Raw genomic sequence first — 21187 nt, 5'->3', positions numbered from 1 at the left:
CTTGTCACCCAGTAGAGCTGGACGTATGGTGTTAAACGCACTAGAGAAGTCAAAAAACATGACCCTCACAGTGCTTGCCGGCTTATCCAAATGGGCGTAGACACGGTTGAGCAGGTAGATGATGGCGTCCTCAACTCCAAGTCGGGGCTGATAGGCGAACTGGAGGGGGTCCAAAAGTGGCTTGACCATAGGCCGGAGCTGCTCCAAGACGAGTCTCTCCAGGGTCTTCATGATGTGGGAGGTCAATGCCACGTGTAGTCCTTGGAGCCACTGGGACGCGACGTCTTTGGCACAGGAACGAGGCAGGATGTCTTCCACAGCACGGGGACCCTCTGGAGACTCAGGCTCATGTTGAAGACATGCTGAAGTACTCCACATAGCTGGGGGGCACAGGCTTTGAGCACCCTGGGGCTGACACCATCAGGGCCTGCAGCCTTATTTGAGTGGAGTCTCATCAGCTGTCTTCTCACATGGTCAGCAGTGAAGCACATTGTGGAGGTGACGACACGTGGGGGAGGGGTGTAGTCCTCATGATGGAGAGAGCAGTCAGTCTGGCCACGGGGGGAGGAGGTGTGAGGAGGAGGAGGGGGAGGGGTCAAGCAGGAGGGTGTTGGGGTGTGAGAGGGAGCAGTGGGGGAGGAGGGTGGAGTGGGTGATGGTTGTCCAAGACAGACAGCAGAAGAGTCAGGGGGGGATGGGCAGGGCCAGCAGTGTCAAATCTGTTAAAAAACAGATTCAGTTCATTGGCCCTGTCCACACTGCCTTCAACTCCTCTGTGGTTGTTGGTCCTGAAGCAAGTGATGGTCCTCATTCCACTCCAGACCTCTCTCATGTTATTCTGCTGGAGTTTCCTCTCCAGCTTCCTCCTGTACCTCTCCTTAGCCTCCCTTATTTTCATCTTCAGCTCCCCTTGTATTGTTCTCACCTCCTCTCTGTTACCAGCTCTGAAGGCCCTCTTCATTGAGTTGAGGATGGCTTTGATGTCCTTTGTTACCCACGGTTTGTTATTTGGATAACAATGGACAGTCCTGGCTGGGACAGTGTAGTCCACACAGAAGCTGATGTAGTCCGTGATGCATTCTGTGAGCCCGTCAATGTCCTCCCCATGTGGCTCACACAGTGCCTGCCAGTCTGTCACCCCAAAACAGCCCTTCAATGTCTCATAAGCCTCCTCCGACCATCTCCTCACTGTCCTCATGGTCGCAGGCTGGCTCTTGACTAGTGGTACATAGCAGGGGTTGAGGTGCCCCAGGTTGTGGTCTGACCTACCCAGAGGGGGGAGGAGGGAGCAGCTGTATGCATCTTTGGTGTTTGCATACAGCAAGTCCAGTGTTCTCTCTTCTCTGGTAGGGCAGTTCACATACTGTGTAAATGTGGGCAATGTTATTTCCATGGTGACATGGTTGAAGTCACCCGAGATAGCTATGAAGGCACTCGGGTGTTTAGTCTGCAGGCAGGCTATGGCGGAGTGAATGACGTCACATGCCGACATCGGGTTGGCAGAGGGGGGGATGTAAACAATTACAATAATGGCATGTGAAAACTCCCTGGGCAAATATTACGGCCTGAGTCCAACAGCAAACAGTTCAATGTCCGGGCAACAGATACGTTCCTTAATAGAAATATGGTCAGGACTGCACCAGCGGTTATTCACTAGAACGGCAAGCCTCCCTCCTTTGCGCTTACCGCTCTCGGTGCAGTCCCGGTCGGCCCGAACAGTCTGAAAGCCGCTGATGGATACGTTGTTGTCGGGAATGTCCTGGTGAAGCCATGTCTCAGTGAAGCACATCAGACTACATTCCCGGTACTCCCTCTGACTCCTGGCGACCGCTGTCAGCTCGTCCATCTTATTTGCCAGTGACGTCACGTTGCCCATGACGAGAGAGGGGAGACACGGCTTATATCTTCTCTTCTCCATAAGCCTCCGTCGTCTCAACCCTGCTTTTTTCCGCCGCTGTTTACTTCCTCCCCTGCATCCTCTGTGTGTTTTCATTCACAATTCAGCTGGTATCTCTGATGTTGCGGCCACCAAGCCGGCCGGCCTCAGCACGATCAGCTGATCTCTGGAGTAAACAATGCGGCCATGAAGTTGTTGCGCAATGGTGCTGGGTCCGAATGAAAGAAGTAATTCCAGAGTGAGGAAAATGAGCACAACTCTCTCAATCAGCATGTTTGGAGAGGGCGCAGTTTCAAAATGACAGTCACAAAAAAGCAAGCACAAATAACAAACTTAATAAAGCAAAAAAGTAAGAAAACTGAGAAAACAAGCAGGAGCCACTGCAATAGGCTGCACGCGCGGGCACATGCACACTAATCACACGCACGCGCAGAAAGATTTTTGCGACAGTTGTAACAGACAATACCGTCTTTTCGTCTTTAGGGGGACCCTGTGAGGTAAAAAGAGCAATCCTCCATTGTGTTGTACTGCTGGGATGGACCTCTCTGGGCTGGTATGGTACAAGACTATATCATCAGCATACAATGAGATTCTATTTTTGGTTTTTCCAATATAGATTCCACATATTTCTTTATTAGTCCATATGGTCTCTGGGGAAATTCAGTTTTTTCATTTGTTTTTCCATTAACACAGGTCCGAAATACACTCACATGCACATGGAGAGATGTCAGAGTGAGGGGCTGCCATGGTCAGGCGCCCCGAGCTGTTGGGGGGTTCAGTGCCTTGCTCAAGGGCACCTCAGCAGTGCTCAGGAGGTGAACTGGCAGTTCTCCAGCCACCAGTCTATGCTCCATATTCGGGGGACGGGACGGGGGACTTGAACAGGTGACCCTCCAGTTCCCAACCCAAGTCCCTATGGACTGAGCTACTGCCACCCCTGAGATTGAGGATTTAGGATACCTTTGCATAAAACGTATGGATATCTGAGTCAGCTGGATTTTCTGATACATGCGGCTGTGTATAGAAATCAAGAAAAGACCACTTTAATGATTGTGTCATATTTCTGTTGGCCTGTTGTGTCACGTATGCATTTTATTGTATGGTCAGCCTGCTGTTTTTTAAGCTGATAGGCTAGAAGACTGCTAGACTTGTTAACAATCTCATAGTATTGTTGTCTGGTGAAGAACAACAGTTTTTTGATATGTTCAGTTTGAATGCAATTGAGGTTAGTTCTAACATCATTTAACTTCCTCGTATTTTCCTCTGTAGGTGATTGTTTGAGTCCCACATCACTGCAGGAGTAACGTGGGAAACTGCATTTTCCTGTCTATACTGCTCCAGCCATTGCCTGATGTTATTGCAAGCGTTTGCTAGGAGTGAGGAGTTAAATCTCCAATACTTAGTTTGTTGTATCTGTTGAGGAAGGCATATTTGGAAGTAAACTGGTGAATGGTCTGATATAAGAATAGATCCTATACTGCAGGAAATTACAGAAGAAAGATGGTTCTGGGGGTTAAAAAAAGGGTCCAATCCGGAGTGTGTTTTGTGTCTGGTTGAATACAAAGTATAGTCTTTTCCTGTTGGATTAATTTCTCTCCAGACATCCACAAGTCCTGCATCATTACAGGCCATCTTTAAAGCATTTGATGCATTAGGACCTAGATACTGTTGGTGAAGTTTAACCAAATTACTTTCCAAACAACAATTAAAGTCCCCAGCAACCAACCCAAATTGTGTGTCTTTACACGGTAAAGGCCCAAACATACTCGGGCGGAACGTACGCGAAGCGGACTCCGCGGAGGTCCGCCTGGACTAAAAGCGGACGTCCGCAAGCCCTGTATGCGCAAAGCTCAGATTTTACGACTGCGCGGACTCCGCTCCGCGCACCAGTGTACACAAAAGACTGCTCGGCATGTATTTTTCACATCACAGGGATTTTTCACGGACATTTTTACAGGAAACTACAATGCGGAAGTGCGCTCGACTATGGAAGCCCAAATGACTGCGGACACTCCTTGCGGAGTCCACTCCGCTTATTCATGGGTAACAGTGACGTCACTTCGAGGAGACCACCGCCATATTTGCATCCGATTTGACCATACCCCTCATTGTCACTATGGCAGTACACACCTCACACTTAAACGAGACGGAGAGACAACGATATTTGTTAAAAATTTCCATTATTGGTTGCGACCCATATTTAGTACCCTCAACAGTATTTTGTCCGCTAACCTCTGCAACACACCGTGTGTGTGTGTCCGTCCGTCCACCGGCCACTTCATTAGGTCCACCCGTGCAATCTAATCCAACAGCTCTGTCATACATTCTACTTTATGAAGCTTTTTACATTTTCAGTTTTTGTTGACATTGTCAGAAAGGTGATAATTACACTTTATGTTTATTATTAAGGTTGTACTGGATGGCACTGGCATACTGGAGTGTAATATATTAAAGTGTTCCTAATATTTTGTCCCCCTCAATATATGTTAATGGATTGGGAAAAATTATAAGAACACCGCACAATATAATGCACTCCAGTACACCAGCACCATCCACTATGACCTCTATAATAAACATAAATGTATAGTTAAAACCTTTTTGACAATGTCAACAAAAACCCAAAATGTATAAGCTTCGTAAAAATAGCATTTATAGGATAACCATTGGATTGGATTATATTAGACCGCACAAGTGTTAGCTAATGAAGTGGCCGGTGAGTGTGTATTATATTTAAGGACCCACACCACGACAAGAGTAGGTATGAATAATAGTTAATTAGTGACTAATATCAGCTCAAACCGCAAGCTTTTGAGTGTACCGTAATCAGATAACGTTAGCTAACGTTAGCATAAGACAATGTGAATCTCCATTGAGGTAGCTAACATCACGTTAGGTAACGTAGTGTCGGGCTGTCAGCGTTAATCATATGGCATCTGAAGTTAATCATGTTTTGCATGTTTTGTAAGGGGTTTTCAAAGACTAAAATAAAAATTATATAGAGTTGAGGACTTACCGGACACGAAGTGTTGACTGCATAACCTGGAGTTAACGTTAGTTGTTGGCTGCCGGTGGTCTCTTCTTATCTCAGCCAACCATTTATTCCGCGGGTCTACATCCTTTGGGATGGAATAAAACTGCAGTCCGGGCTTTCTTTGTCGACTGGTATCACAGCCAATAGTACAACATATTCCTGGAATCGTTCAAGTAACATAAATTTTCGGTCTCTCGCTGATTTTCCTCCTACTCTACTTGTTTTGGTAATGTGACAATGCTGTGACCTGTGACCTGACTGCTGTGAGCAGACACAAATATGGCGGCGTGAAAACACTGTGACGTCTCGTGGTCTTGATGAATAGTACGCCCGAGTCTGTGAGTGTATCACAGCCACCGCACTTGCCTCATGTGGGGTGGTTGGCATAGAATACGCTCCCTTCAGACGCCTTCAACTAAGGGCCGAGCTTTATGTTTCAGACCCTGTGACTTCACTGGGCTTTCAAGTGGGCTCCTTTAGCAATTCCTGCCTGATGCCTTTGTTATGTCACACACTAGAGACTAGAGGCACTAGAGAAATTCCTGGAAAAGTTATAAAATTTAAAAAACTGTTTTGCAGGCCTAAACATGTTTTAGAATAACAGAATGTTTTGGAAGAGTTTTGGATATACATTGTCTGGCTGTTGTTCATGTTGAAATTTGTTCATAAAAATCCCCAAACATGTCTTACATTATGCAAAGTACATTCCTTGTATAACTACTTTAAAATCTCATGCTGCACTGTGTGACCGTTGAAACACCACTAGTATGATACACGTAGACCAGGCCAGCATCATGTCATCACCAAGGCGCCCCCATTTGGGAGAAAGAACAGTACTGTCACTTAAACAGAGAAATAGGAAAATGTAATGGGTTAATCAAGACTTTCATACTGAGATTTAAGATACTGAATATTCACCATCAGTGTGATAAATGACTAAATGATGCCGATGACAGTTACTGCTGATGGATAACTAACATTAGCTTGAGTGGGAGGCAGCATCAGACCATTCAATCAATCAATCAATTTTATTTATAAAGCCCAATATCACAAATCACAATTTGCCTCAGAGGGCTTTACAGCATACGACATCCCTCTGTCCTTAGGACCCTTGCAGCGGATAAGGAAAAACTCCCCCGGAAAAACCCTTTAACGAGGGAAAAAATGTAGGACTGTACCCAAATATTCGGATATTCGAATATTCGTTTCTATGGGTAGGTATTCGTTATGAAAATTTGGTATTCGATATTCGTTTTTTTATTTACTTCTTCGTCTTATTATTATTATTATTTTTTTTTTTTTTCTTTTACATATTTTTTTGGTGCTAAATGTAGTCTTTTTGTTGTTGGTAAATGTAGGTTATCAATAAAAATCAAAACTTTTAAATTGCATTGTTAAAAATGTGAAAATATAGTATAGCCTACCAACTGAGCTTGTGCGCACGGCGCGCTTGAGCGCATCTGTCTGAGGCTGTGGATCAATGAAAAGTTTTACCACTTTATCACTATTCCCTCTAACTTGTAGCTGTTTTTTCGTTATCTTTTGAAATGACTATGAATTATGGAACCATTTTTGTCAATGTTTGTTTCCCCTGTTTTGTACAATAAATTATTGTTTAAAGTTTCATCAAGTTTCTTTTGGAGTGTGTGACACAAGTGTTTTTTGAAAATGACCGCGGACTGTCACCTGCTCAACGCATCAGTACCTTCAGATGCCATGACAGTAATAGATTATAGATTTATAGATTATAATAATAATGTCAAAATATCATTTACAGACCGATTTAACAGACGATCACTGCCGCCCAACCCGCAGGTCCATTTGCGGGTCCTGCGGGTTATGGGTCGACCCGCGCATCACTACTCAGCTCAGTCTATAAAGGCTGTACACAACAGTAAGGCTATAGACATTATATTCTATTCAGGCCAGCAGAACCAGCAGCGCATTGGCTCTACAGTGCACGGCACTGCTGATTAACCATTTTATTGCAGCACAGAGTGTCTGCCAGCAACCAATTACTTGCAGAGGCTTCCTACAACTTGTTTCAGTGGTTCTGATTTAATCAGAAGACAAATTAAACAGGATGACTAGCCAATATGAAAATCAAAAGAAAGCATAGAATAATGTACTGAAGGAGACTGTTGTGCCCTAAAAAAATGGTAGAAACCACAGGAAGAGCAACTGAGGAGGAATCCCTCTTCCAAGACGGACAGACGTGCAATAGATGTCGTACAGAACAGATCAACATGATAAATTAAACCCTAAGTCTCTTTTATAGGCCTCTGCTTGAAAATTGCATACCCATAATGAAATGAATATATCTCTGCAACCACAAGGTCTATTTGAATACTTTTGGTGTCATAGCAAAGGGAACACTTGTGAGATCAGTATATGTGTTATATGTGAAGAGTAAATGAAGATGGCACACAGCACAAATGAAACATTTTGAGGTTCGCCTAAAAAAAAAAAGCATTTTCAGGATGAGTATCCCTTTGGAATGATGCAGCTGCAGCTCTAAACCTCTATCAAATCATAGTGCAATATGTGAACATTAACTCTGGAAAGGTTGATTCTGGCTCTGGCTCCTCATCTACTTTTGGAGATTTTAGGGACCATGAGTAACCCTGCATTCTCAGAGCACAGTGTTCTGGTGGGATAATAGGGCACTATGAGCTCCCTAAGATATGACGGAGCCTGACCATTTAAAGCTTTGTAAGTTAACAGTAGGATTTTAAATTCAATTCTGGATTTTACATTGAGCCAGTGCTGAGAAGCTAAAACAGGAGAAATATGATCTCGTTCCTTAGTTCCTGTCAGTAAACATGCCGCTGCGTTCTGAATTAGCTGGAGAGTTTTTAAAGACTTATTAGAGCTACCTGATAATAGGGAGTTACAGTAATCCAGCTGAGAGGTAACAAAAGGGTGGACCAATTTTTCTACATCTTTTCGGGTCAGGATAGGCTCATCCAGGTTTTTATCCTAGGTCTTTTTGGCATTTTTGAAGTTTAATAAATTGATCAGTTTCTTCTGGCTTTATCGATAAATACAATTGTGAATCATCCGCATAACAATGGAAATTTACAGAGTGATTTCTAATGATGTTACCTAAGGCAAGCATATATAGAGTGAATAGGATCGGTCCGAGCACAGAACCTTGTGGAACTCCTACACAGTACGTAGAGATGATTCATCATTAATATGAACGAACTGAAAATGATCAGATAAATAAGATTTAAAACAGCTTAGTGCAGAACCTTTCAGGCCAAATAAATGTTGTGTCAAATACGCACTAAGATCTAATAAAACAAGTACAGAGATGAGTCCTTTGTCTGAAGCAATCAGAAGATCATTTGTGATTTTAACTAGTGCTGTCTCAATGCTATGATGCACTCTAAATCCTGACTGAAATTCTGACTGAAATTCAAATAAATTATCATGGAGAAAATCACACAGATTAGATATTGGTCTATAGTTGGCTAACACCTCAGGATCCAGGGTGGGCTTTTTTTAAAGAGGTTTAATTACAGCTACCTTGAAGGACTGTGGTACATGCCTGTTAATAAAGATATATTGATCATGTCTAATATATGCGTGTTAACTAAAGGTAAGACTTCCTTAAAGGGCCAGTGTGTAAAATGGGTTGAAAACAGTGACATCAGTGGTCAAATTCTAGATTGCAGGGCTCACTCGCTCACCCCTCCCGTCGAGTAAATGACGGTGGCCTCGTAGGGACAAAAAGCCTTGCGCAGACACAAGTTTTTCAGGAGTAGGTCTATCTAGCACAACAGGGAGGTGAATGTTTATTTAGACATCTAAACCATGTTACGATAATGTAATGAATCACTCACGAGCAGGAGACCAGAGTAGCGTTCGGGGAAAAAGGCCCGTTTATTTGAGCACTCCAAAAACTCCGGTAACACTCCAGGGGGTAAAAGACTCCGTCCCAAACTCTGACTCTTCTGGCGTAACACACACACACACTTCATACACACATACTCGTTTACAATACCTAGACCCCCCTCCCCTCTCTGCTCCACCAATCTCCAGCACTGACTGACAGCGTAGCCTGTAAACAGAGCTCAGCTGTTTATTTAGCCTAGCAATATCTCCGGACTATAGTAGCTGCAATGGACGACTTTGAACGCGATTTTGAAGAGTTTCTTGTAGCGGACACAGATCCAGAGCCATACCTGTTTGAGCCGGAGCATACAGATGAGAGCCGGAGTACACTGAGCGGGCGAGAGGAGAAGCTGAATCCTCCGCTCCCATTTTGCTGCACAGAATGGGATTCGGTGCTGCCATCCTTGGGGAGATATATCATCAGGAGGAAAAGCGCCGCAGAGAGTGCATCACAAGGAGTGAAGTTGCGTCTTCTTTTCCTCACAGATGACAGTTCGGGTTCATTCTCTCCTGTTGAGTGGTAAGTGTGGTCCATTCGCAAACTTTAGAACTAAAAAAACTTTTCACTACTCTCTATCGACGAACTACAAACACTCTTTGCTGTTTCCTCCTCCTTCTTCCTTCCTCCCGCTGTCTTTGTTGGTTTATTTATACACGCGAAACGCGTTCTTTGGCTGGCTGGATTGTCCGCTCGGGCTGCCTTACATATATGGCGGCGCAAGATGGCAACCTCTCTAAAGCAAGGCCCTTGCTATTTATATATATAAAAGCATTAATATAAGGCTACGAAAACCAAACGAATTTTATTTTATATCGATTATACACTTATATAAACATATTAATGGGTAGAATATTCAGATTCAGATTCACATTTGACAATAAACCATGCCAAATATTACACACTGGCCCTTTAAGTAGCCTAGTTGGGATGGGGTCTAAGAGACACATTGATGATTTAGATGAAGAAATCATTGCGGTCAATTGTTGAAGAGAAATTGGGTAGAAGCTATCTAGATATACAGTACAGGCCAAAAGTTTGGACACACCTTCTCATTCAATGCGTTTTCTTTATTTTCATGACTATTTACATTGTAGATTCTCACTGAAGGCATCAAAACTATGAATGAACACATGTGGAGTTATGTACTGTAAAAAAAAAGGTGAAATAACTGAAAACATGTTTTATATTCTAGTTTCTTCAAAATAGCCACCCTTTGCTCTGATTACTGCTTTGCACACTCTTGGCATTCTCTCCATGAGCTTCAAGAGGTAGTCACCTGAAATGGTTTTCCAACAGTCTTGAAGGAGTTCCCAGAGGTGTTTAGCACTTGTTGGCCCCTTTGCCTTCACTCTGCGGTCCAGCTCACCCCAAACCATCTCGATTGGGTTCAGGTCCGGTGACTGTGGAGGCCAGGTCATCTGCCGCAGCACTCCATCACTCTCCTTCTTGGTCAAATAGCCCTTACACAGCCTGGAGGTGTGTTTGGGGTCATTGTCCTGTTGAAAAATAAATGATCGTCCAACTAAACGCAAACCGGATGGGATGGCATGTCGCTGCAGGATGCTGTGGTAGCCATGCTGGTTCAGTGTGCCTTCAATTTTGAATAAATCCCCAACAGTGTCACCAGCAAAACACCCCCACACCATCACACCTCCTCCTCCATGCTTCACAGTGGGAACCAGGCATGTGGAATCCATCCGTTCACCTTTTCTGCGTCTCACAAAGACACGGCGGTTGGAACCAAAGATCTCAAATTTGGACTCATCAGACCAAAGCACAGATTTCCACTGGTCTAATGTCCATTCCTTGTGTTTCTTGGCCCAAACAAATCTCTTCTGCTTGTTGCCTCTCCTTAGCAGTGGTTTCCTAGCAGCTATTTGACCATGAAGGCCTGATTGGCGCAGTCTCCTCTTAACAGTTGTTCTAGAGATGGGTCTGCTGCTAGAACTCTGTGTGGCATTCATCTGGTCTCTGATCTGAGCTGCTGTTAACTTGCGATTTCTGAGGCTGGTGACTCGGTTGAACTTATCCTCAGAAGCAGAGGTGACTCTTGGTCTTCCTTTCCTGGGTCGGCCCTCATGTGTGCCAGTTTCGTTGTAGCACTTGATGGTTTTTGCGACTCCACTTGGGGACACATTTAAAGTTTTTGCAATTTTCCGGACTGACTGACCTTCATTTCTTCTTCAAGTAATGATGGCCACTCGTTTTTCTTTAGTTAGCTGATTGGTTCTTGCCATAATATCAATTTTAACAGTTGTCCAATAGGGCTGTCGGCTGTGTATTAACCTGACTTCTGCACAACACAACTGATGGTCCCAACCACATTGATAAAGCAAGAAATTCCACAAATTAACCCTGATAAGGCACACCTGTGAAGTGGAAACCATTTCAGGTGACTACCTCTTGAAGCTCATCGAGAGAATGCCAAAAGTGTGCAAAGCAGTAATCAGAGCAAAGGGTGGCTATTTTGAAGAAACTAGAATATAAAACATGTTTTCAGTTATTTCACCTTTTTTTGTTAAGTACATAACTCCACATGTGTTCATTCATAGTTTTGATGCCTTCAGTGAGAATCTACAATGTAAATAGTCATGAAAATAAAGAAAACGCATTGAATGAGAAGGTGTGTCCAAACTTTTGGCCTGTACTGTATATTAGGTCTTACAGCTGTGTTTGAGGGCAGATTGGTTCCGTTTGTGGGCAGGAGGTCATGAATTTTGCTTCTAATAGTTAGAATTTTGTCATTTTTTTGTCTTCATCTCAGTCAGCCTGGCTACAGTGCTGAAAGGAACCCTGGGGTTGTTCTTATTTTTCTATTAATGCTGAGTAATAGTTTGCTCTGGCATTGCGGAGGCCCCTCTTATACGTTTTGAGACTTTGTTCTCAGACTAAACGAGATTCTTCCAGTTTTGTTAATTGCCAATTCCTTTCAAATTTTCGTGATATTTGTTTTAATTTTCGGGTTTGAGAATTGTACCAAGGAGTGAACTTTCTTTGCTTTGTTAACTTCTATTTAAGAGGTGCTACAGAATCGAGTGTTGTTCGCAGCGAGCCTGCAGCGCTATCGACATTGTCTCCAACTAAATCTCAGTGTGTGTGTCTATGAGTGTCTATGATATCGGGCCAGTGTTTAACATCATAAATCCACTTTTACAGGGGAAGACTGAAGGTACATTATGGCGATTAACATTAATCTATTAGGGTGTTGTGAATGGTTCAGGTTCAGACAAGGTCGCAAAATAATTATAACACATGTCAATAAAACAAATGTTTGTTTAACAAAATATAAATGCATATAGATGTGTCAAAATTATAATCCAAACACACGTCAAATTGCATTGACATCTATATGATCTTCAGTTTTCTACCCCCCAAAAAGGGACTCAGCCTTGTGCTGATTGAGTCTATTGGCATTTGTGGCTAGTTGGCGACAGGAATGTCTAAAGAGGAAGTAAAGTTGGCAAGTACTAGCACATTTTTCGCAAATGCCTGGAAAGTGCATGTTAAGTAAAAATAGTCATAGTAATGGAAATGGGGTAAAATACTGTTTTCATGTAAAACAGTCAAAGACCCACTGTTAATCAGTTAAAAATCAATATAAAATCACAAAGTCAGTGGTTTATTTGGTACACGAATTTTATTATAAAATAATGCAATTAGCAAATCCGCATTGAAGTCTGTCTTGAAACAACATTCAGGTGCCCATATGAACACTGAAACACAGATTTTACTTACTCCTACTTGTCGTTTAAAGGTCGGAGCACCTTGGTAGCCCAAGCAACACAAAGGACTCCATTTACACACATATACGTTTCAGAATCTCTTTACTTACTGTTGTGTTACTAACTGTGATTGTGGTTTTGTCCTGTTTAATTTATTAGAGAAAGAAGTGGCACCTGGGCTGGCCGTGTTCTTTCAGAATGCCTTCATCTTTTTTAGGTGAGTATAATGAAACTGAAACTATAATGAAACTCAAATCAGTGAGGAGTTAGTCAAATATTAAAACATCACCTGTCTGTAAACTAGAGTGACTTAATATTAACTAATAGAATATACTGCCATTTGCATTTTAAGCAGCTTAATTAAGTATGCCAGTATTGGACATGATATATTTTTAGGGTTAAAATCCACCCTGTTACACTGCTTTCTCTCAAGTAGTCAGAGCTTAAAGATTGCTGTTGATATTTTGCAATCCTTGGTCCATTTTGTTGTTTGAGATTGTATTTGTCTTATTTTTGTTTATCAGTGGCCAAATGCACTGTCACACCAATTTTACAGAATACGTTTCAGCTCCATGTACATCAGGTGCTTGGAATTGGGCCGATTTTCACATGATCGGCCATGACCTGTGACCGGCCGGTCAGTCTAAAATATGCCGATCTAAAGCGCCAGCCAAATTCCTGCCACACTGCATGATTGACATTGTGTAACATCAGCAGTGCACACACACGCACATGTGCAACTCACAGCCTGGGTGATGTGAGGAAGTGAAACATGGGCGGCTTCTCACCTTAATCATGCACACACACACATCAGAAGAGAGAAGGAGAAAGTTGTTAACTGTCTGTGTTAAACTTAACTGCGGAGCTCTCACTGCTGCACTGTGCCGCTCGAAACTGACGAGGTGCGTGACTGCATGCCGAAGAATGTGCACCTTTTTTCTAGTTGTTAAAATAAGAATGTCCATAACACTGCACTTTGTAGATGTGAAGACCTGTGTGAATTTTCCACAGGAGATATTTTTACTTTTTTATCTATTCAAGAAATTACCCACAAATGCTATACACCAAGAATTATTATTTTATTTATCTATGTTTTTATATATGTATGCCTTTTTTACCTATTTATTTTAATACCGTACCTTAAGTTATATTTGAGCAAAAAGGAAAATGTTTCTTAACCTGTGTCACTGTTTTTGTTTGTTTGTTTGAGATGATTATTGAAAACTGGTTGTATCTTGGTTAAAATGCTCTAATAAAGGAAAGATAGAAAATATTGCAATATCTTTTGTGCTATAAAGTGGTTTGAAAAAAATGAAATCGGAATCAGCCAAAATCGGAATCGGCCGTCCAAACACTGCAAATTGGAAATCGGAATCGGCCCAAAAAATTGCAATCGGTGCAAGTCTACTAACAAGTGCCTCATAAAAGAGGCGGAGAGCCATTTAGCTGAGCAATGCACTGCTAAAGTTATAAGGTCTGGTGCTCTGCTATTTGTCTTGATTTCTTCTTCAATTCCTGGTCGTAAATGCTAATAATAATGGTCTCCCACAGGACTTAAACCTACTTAAGAACAACACTGTCTGTTGTAGTTGGGATGTTGTGTAAAATGTAAATAAAACAGGATGCAATGATTTGTAAAGGCCTTTTGACCTATATTTAATTGAATACAGTACAAAGACAAGATAAACTGATAAACTTTGTTTTTTGTAAATATGGCCTCATATTCCTATCCCAACTTTGTTAGAATGTATTGCAGGCATCAAATTCAGAATGTTTACCACTGTGTTACATCACCTTTTCTTTGAATGTGAAATTCTTTCCCATTCTACATTGATATATGATTTCATCAGCTCAGCAGTCCAAGGTCTCCATTGGACCAGTATTTTGTGTTTCATGATGAGCCAGACATGTTCAATGGGAGACAGGTCTGGACTGCAGGCAGATCACTGTAGTACCTGCACTCTTTTATTACGAAGCCACACTGTTAGAACACGTGCAGAATGTGTCTCATCGTCTTGCTGGGATAAACAGTAAAGTCCGTGTAAAAGATGTCATCTGGATGGCAGCATATGTTGCTCCAAAACCTGTATGAACCATTCAGCATTCATAGTGCCTTCACAGATGCGCAAGTTACCCACGATGCCATGGGCACTAACACACCTCCATACCATCACTGATGCTGGCTTTAAACTTTGAGCTGGTAACAATCTGGATGGTCCTCTTCCTTTTAAGCCCTGAGGACACAACATCCATGATTTCCAAAAACCATTTGAAATGTGGACTCTTAAGACCACAGCACACTTTTCCACTTTCTGTCAGTCCATCTCAGATGAGCTCAGGCTCAGAGAAGTCGGTGTTTTTTTTGGATGTTGTTAATAATATAGCTTTTACTTTGCATGGTAGAGTCTTATCTAGCATTTGTAGATACAGTGATGAACTGTGTTTACTGACGATGGTTTTCCATAGTGTTCCTGAATCCATGCAGTAATATTATTTATACAGTCATGATGGTTTTTAATAAAACACCTAAGTGAAAATGTCAAATATCCAGAGGAAAACTCTAAAAGAAGTACTAGGGCTACATGGAGGTTTTTCAGAGGCACACTCTGAAAAACTGAGCGACTGGGGTGGCTGTGGCTCAGAGGTAGAGTGGGACGCCACTAATCAATCAGAGGTTCGATCTGCATGTCAAAATATCCTTGAGCAAGATACTGAACCCGAAATTCCTCCCCAGATTTTGTGTGTGTGTGTGTGTGTGTGTGTTAAAAACTGAGAAGCAGGTGGCACCTTGTATGGTAGCCTTGGCTACCAGTGTGTGAATGTCTGTGTGAATGGGTGAATGTGACCGCTTTGAGTGGTCAGATCACTAGAAAGGCGCTATACAAGTGCAGGTCCATTTACCATTACCATTTACTCCACTCCAATCATCAGCAAGACAGCTGTGCAAGCAAAAAAAGAAACCCGCAAATGTATTTTTGTTGTTGTTGTTAGTAAAGATTTGAAAATTATGATAATCTTTGTATTATCTTTGTTTAATATTGTTTATTCTTTATTCATTTAGCTTATCAGTCCAAAATTAAGACACACACACACACACAAATTGTCACTGTACCAAATGAAAAATTAAATTAAATTTAAAAAAATGTTCCAGAACTGCCATAATCTGTCTAATGCTTTCCAAGCTATTTCAATGTATTATGGTTCATTATCTTGTAACAAGCAAATTTAAAAAAAAAAAAAGAAAAACACTAGAAGTATGCAGATGTCTAGGTAGCTAACTTGCTAGCTTGCTAATGTCACATTGTTACTACGAATTTGTGCATGACAATCCTACATGTTGACATATTTCCATGTCGCATTTCCACCTGATGGCATATGATGCCTGAATTTCAACTAAAGTCCAGTACTGACATTTCTGCACTTGTTACCACTCCTCTAATATTAGAGCAGACTGACAGGATAGGAACACTGGGTGCTAATGTTAGCCTACAGAGCACCACCAGTGACATGGTAATGAAGCAGTGTTTTTATTTGTTTGATGTTATTGTGATAACACCATTATTGTCTTTGTTGCATCTGTTTATGTAAATCGTCTTGAAGTGTTGTTCCATTTTACAGGAGAAGATGTCAACTATTTACCCATGTAACTCTAAAAGAGATAGGATCCTTGATCCTTTGTGTTGCAGGGATGGCGGTGTCCTGATGGCGTTTTTTTCCCCTTTCTCTCTCTCTGTAGCACTCTGATCTACAAGTTTGGCCGCACTGAAGATTTATGGGGTTAGATGGTCTCTCACTCACTCACTCACTCACTCACTCACTCTCACACACACACACACACACACACACACACAGTATTTAAACATGTTTTGTAAACAGCTATAAATTACAAAGATATAGACCTAAACCCCAAATGCACACATGAATTCACAGAATGTTTTATAATCTGCATTAGCTTTTTACGTAGAAACCCATCAGTACTGCTCCATACACACGCACCAACACATACACTCATTGTCAACAGGCATATAGTGTAGTAGATATTTTACTAGTTCTGAATCCCTTTTCATGTCTTTACAGATGTGAAAATAGATCTCTGTCATTTGTTCAGATGCATTTGCAGACTTGTTTTTGTTCACACTGTGTCTATGCTGTCCTCCAAAAATTTATTTTAAAACTGTTGCAAAATGTGTGTATTTTAAATGAAGGAATTCATGTTTGTTTATTGAAAAATAATGAGCCAGGGTCATTTTATGTCATCTTATGTTAGATGCATCTCGAGTGTCATTTCATGTTGTCATTTTTGTCGAGGGTTACAGTGTAATGTCACTGTAGTGAATGAGAAAGGGAAAACAGCACTGGTCGTGGGACGGGCTCATCTATTGATATGAATCATTCTGAAGTGGATATGAGAGTAAACACAAAGCCCTTTCTGCTGTCTCTACTTAAGCTGCTCCTTTTATTTGCTTGTCTGTTAGTTCAATACATGCACTGGATTGTAATGTATTTTGTTTTAGATTTTTTTTCATGGGTCTGATATTCAGCCCATATTCAGCCCAGTTTCCTGTTGACAAATTAGTCACTGTCGTCCTGGAAGTGTTTCTTACAGTCTCATTAATCCTCTTGTATTTTGTCCCTGTTTAGCTTTTGTTTCTACCAGAAAATGTCCTGTAAAGTGAGATGTAAGTATTCAGGATTTTTTGAGGAGCCATTTAAAGTATTTAAGTAAAGAACAAACCTTGTGAAGCTGTCAGTCAGACTGCTGTGGTCACAATATTAAAGGATTGTAACAGACTACTCCGTGCTATCACATATAGACATGTGCAACAGGCCATTTTTTTTAATGTTTTAGGATATACTTTTACTCTAAAGCTTTGACTTGCATGGAGTAAAATTTGATGGAAAACCCTGGAATTTGGGGTTATTTTCCATCTTCGCTACCCCTTTTTAATTATCTGTTGACTTGTCAAGAGCTCAAAATGTGTGAAAAATAAAGAAAATATTTTACTGGAGAATCCTATACTTAATCATACCTATCACAATCAATATCCATCTGTGTAGCTGTTCCAAAACATAGACATGTATACAGGTCATAAACCCCATCCCCTCCATGTTAGCAGATGGGACGGGGCCAAGCTAAAATCTCAAATAAAAAGATGTTTTTTAACACTCTAGGTAGTTCTTGTCCCACTGATGTTTGTTAATGTGTTTGTTTCCTGATAAGCTTGATTTTAATCAGTTATTTGATGCTATAGAAATGGGGTTTGACGTCATGATTGCCAGCTATGTGTGCCCGTCGGTGTGCTCATGATCAATGGCGCTGCTTGTGATAGGTTGGACGGGTGTATGGGCAGGAACTCGACACCACGGAGGTCAATACTGGGCAGACTCTGCCTCCAAACAACATTACCAGTGCAAGATGGGAGCAGCTGTATCCAGGAAATTTTTTGGCTTCATGTTTTTATACAAGATCCCTCCCGGGGGGTCTTGTGTAAAAACATCGTCGGGCGTGTGAACGCCTTGGGGTCCCCCAGGAGAAGCTAGAAAGCATTGCTTGGGAGAGGGATTTCTGAGGTGCCTTGCTCAGCCTGCTGCCCCCACGACCTGGCCCCGGATAAGCAGATGAAAATGGATGGATGGATGTTTTTACAGCAGGGGTAGGTGGAGAAGCGTTGTCCATCTTCATGTTGTACGTAGAGCTGTCCAAAGTCCATTATACACTTTACAAAATTTGAAAGGCTTTTGTTTTTGCTCCCATTTTCCACGAGTTGAATTTAAAGATTTTGCTATGCACACAGACTTGTTTCTCTCAAATTTTGTCACAAATTTGTTAAATATATATATATATATATATATATATATATATATATATATATATATATATATATATATTAGTTTTTGTGATTTGACTTAACTCTTTTAAAAACAAAAAATGTCCTGGGGCCTCATGTACAAAGGGTGCGTACGCACAAAAACGTGGCGTACGTCCTTTTCCACGGCACAGTTCAGATGTATCAAGAGTGAAATGACCGTGGAAATGTGCGGTGCCTGACGCCAACTTCATGGCTGACGTACGCACGTTTCTACAGCTGTTGATCCTTTGGCGACACTTAGAGGTGATGCTGGGAAACTTATAATAATGTGAAAACAATTAGTCCTCAAGAGTGATGTGCACATCAGAGACACATGAACAATTAACACTGATGAACAATTAACACACCCACGTGTTTGCTATTAGATTAGTGGATATAAAAGCATGCGCAAAGTGGTGCCAAAAATACCGTTAACAACGTTTTAGCAGTATTTGCCGCATTGGTTCCCGAGGGCAATCCTCCTGGAACTGTGCGCAGAGCTGCGGCCGACCTTGGACCGTGATACAGCGAGGAGCCATGCGCTGCCTGTATCCATACGGGTGCTGACCACACCGGGACTCCTAGCAACACAGGCATTCCGGAGGGAACTGGCCGACCGATCGGGACTGTGCCAGTCGACCCTGAGCCGAGTCATGCCAGCTGTGTGGGACGGAATTATCCGCATGTCAGCCAGGTATATCAAATTCCCATATGCAGCTGAACAGGCCAACATTAAAGCGCAATTTGCAGCGAGAGCCGCTTTTCCTAATGTTACCGGAGCTATCGACTGCACACACATTATAAAAGCGCCATCGCAGGATGAATTTGTTTTTGTCAACAGGAAGCATTTTCATTCGATCAATGTACAGATCATATGTGATGCGCAAATGCAATTAACCAACATTGTGGCGAGGTGGCCTGGTTCATACATACACTCAGATTCATACATTCTGAGTAACAGCATGGTTGGGAACAGACTACAAGCTGGCACTGTGCGCGATGGGTGGCTTCTTGGTGAGTAAATAATTTATTCCTTTAATTGTCCTAATATCAATCCCCATGATGCACACTGAATATGTGCGCCCCCAAATATTATTCTGCCTTCACAGCATCAGTACTAGTCAGTGGTTAAAGTTAGTGACTTGTTGTTTTTTAAACTACAGCTTCAGAGCTTTGGAACAAGCCCCTGATTGTCTCTGTGTGTAAAGTACTCATGTCAATAAACCCGTGCGTAAAGTGCGACATTTCCTTATCAGCCTCACCTTTTCCCCGGCGCACTTCTGCATTCATTTACAACAATAGACAATAGTGTGTGATCCGTCTAAGTGGTGTATAAAATTAACAAATATAAACTGTAAATCCAGTTCACATAATTAATTGTCTGCTTTCAACTGACCCCAGGCGACTCTCTGTTCAGACGGGTGAGCTCCTCCTCTCCTGTCCCCCCGCCTGTTTTGGCCACACTTTGGCGGTGGGCAGCCGTCCTCTGCTTCACGTCCACCTTAATGTCGGACCACTTCATTTTTAATTCTGCGTGTGTACGCTTTTCTGACCCCACTGCATTGACAGCCTCACACACACTCTCCCACTCACTCCTCTTGCGTTTTGTATTGATGCCGGAGGACTGTGTGCCAAAAAGTACATCTTTGCGCGCCTCCACTTAAATGAGTAGCGTTTCCAATTCGCATTCTGTGAAGATTTTCTTTTTTCCCCGTCTTATTCATTCTTTTGTTTTAGTTTTCTGATCGCGCAGAGAGGGGAATCTCAGGTGCAGGGTTCATTTAAATATGATTTGCATATTTAAATGGGGGCGTGGACAGGGAGGGGTCGGGTACTCCAACATGGGTGCTCAATTCCACGTTGATTGGGATGTACAAAGGAAATGTGCTTGGATTCATGTGTACGCACAGATTCATACATCTGGATACTTTTGTACGTATGGCGTTTTCTGGATTCAAGCGTACACCATGTTTCAGTAGGAAATCCACACAGGTCTTTGTACATGAGGCCCCTGCTCTTTAGTTGTTCATTTATTTATTCATTTTCCGTAACTGCTTAAAAGAGAAAACGTGATTCAGTTGAACACACAGATGACTGAGAGATGCAGCCAGCTGGCCTGCAATGAACATTCTTGTTTATCCTCAGTCTTAACAGTAGTCTTTTACTGTGAGTCAGTCCAAGACTGAGAAAACTCAACAAAACAACCAGCTAACCGATACACACGATTATAACTCATCACTTCGTACAAAGTTAGGATCATTACATAATGTTTAAAAACATAAAAACACTTGTTGGAGATAGGTATAGAAACGCCATCAGACGACAGCAACATCGTGACGGTCATAAAATCTAGACTGGTTGGACATTCAACAGAATGTCATTGAATATTTGTCCCCATGAAAATCGCCAGGTGCCAGAATAGGGTTCAGCATGATTCCAGAATACAGATGAACACTGCAGACCACCAACAGTAGTCTGCTTTCTTGACTTTTAGAAATAAGAAACTCTGTGCCATTGCCTTTGCTTTTTATTTCCACTTTTTTTGTCATGACAAACTGAATATCAATCCCCCATTTTTATTTTTTTTTAAAGTTAGTTAATAATGCTCTCTTATGACAGGACAGGGATGAAAGAACATAGGCTTTTTCAGACCTGAGGAACTTTGTCATAGTTCTAAGAACCCTCCTTGGTGTTGTATTTGTGATTACTAGGAATGATTTAGTTCTCAGAACTACGTTTTGGGGGATTTTTTAGCTCCTAATTCAGAGTAGGTACTCTCTCAGTACA

At 41.9% G+C, this 21187-nt stretch overlaps 1 protein-coding gene across 2 annotated transcripts in view; it reads left to right on the top strand.

Moving 5' to 3' along the window:
- LOC117251238 (transmembrane protein 50B-like) overlaps positions 1-17717 on the top strand; it is a 59852-nt gene extending 42135 nt beyond the window's left edge. For both annotated transcript variants that reach the window (XM_078174269.1, XM_033617343.2), the window contains 2 exons: positions 12711-12768; positions 16288-17717. In XM_078174269.1, coding sequence (XP_078030395.1) covers positions 12711-12768; positions 16288-16295 — 66 coding nt within the window. In that variant the 3' untranslated portion in view covers positions 16296-17717. The remainder of the gene's footprint in view (positions 1-12710; positions 12769-16287) is intronic.
- The last annotated feature ends 3470 nt before the right edge of the window (positions 17718-21187 follow it).

Source organism: Epinephelus lanceolatus, chromosome 14, assembly GCF_041903045.1.
Source record: "Epinephelus lanceolatus isolate andai-2023 chromosome 14, ASM4190304v1, whole genome shotgun sequence".
Taxonomy (NCBI): Eukaryota; Metazoa; Chordata; class Actinopteri; order Perciformes; family Serranidae; genus Epinephelus; species Epinephelus lanceolatus.
The sequence above is the reverse complement of the archived record's forward strand: the minus strand, read 5'-3'. Positions and strand labels throughout refer to the sequence as shown.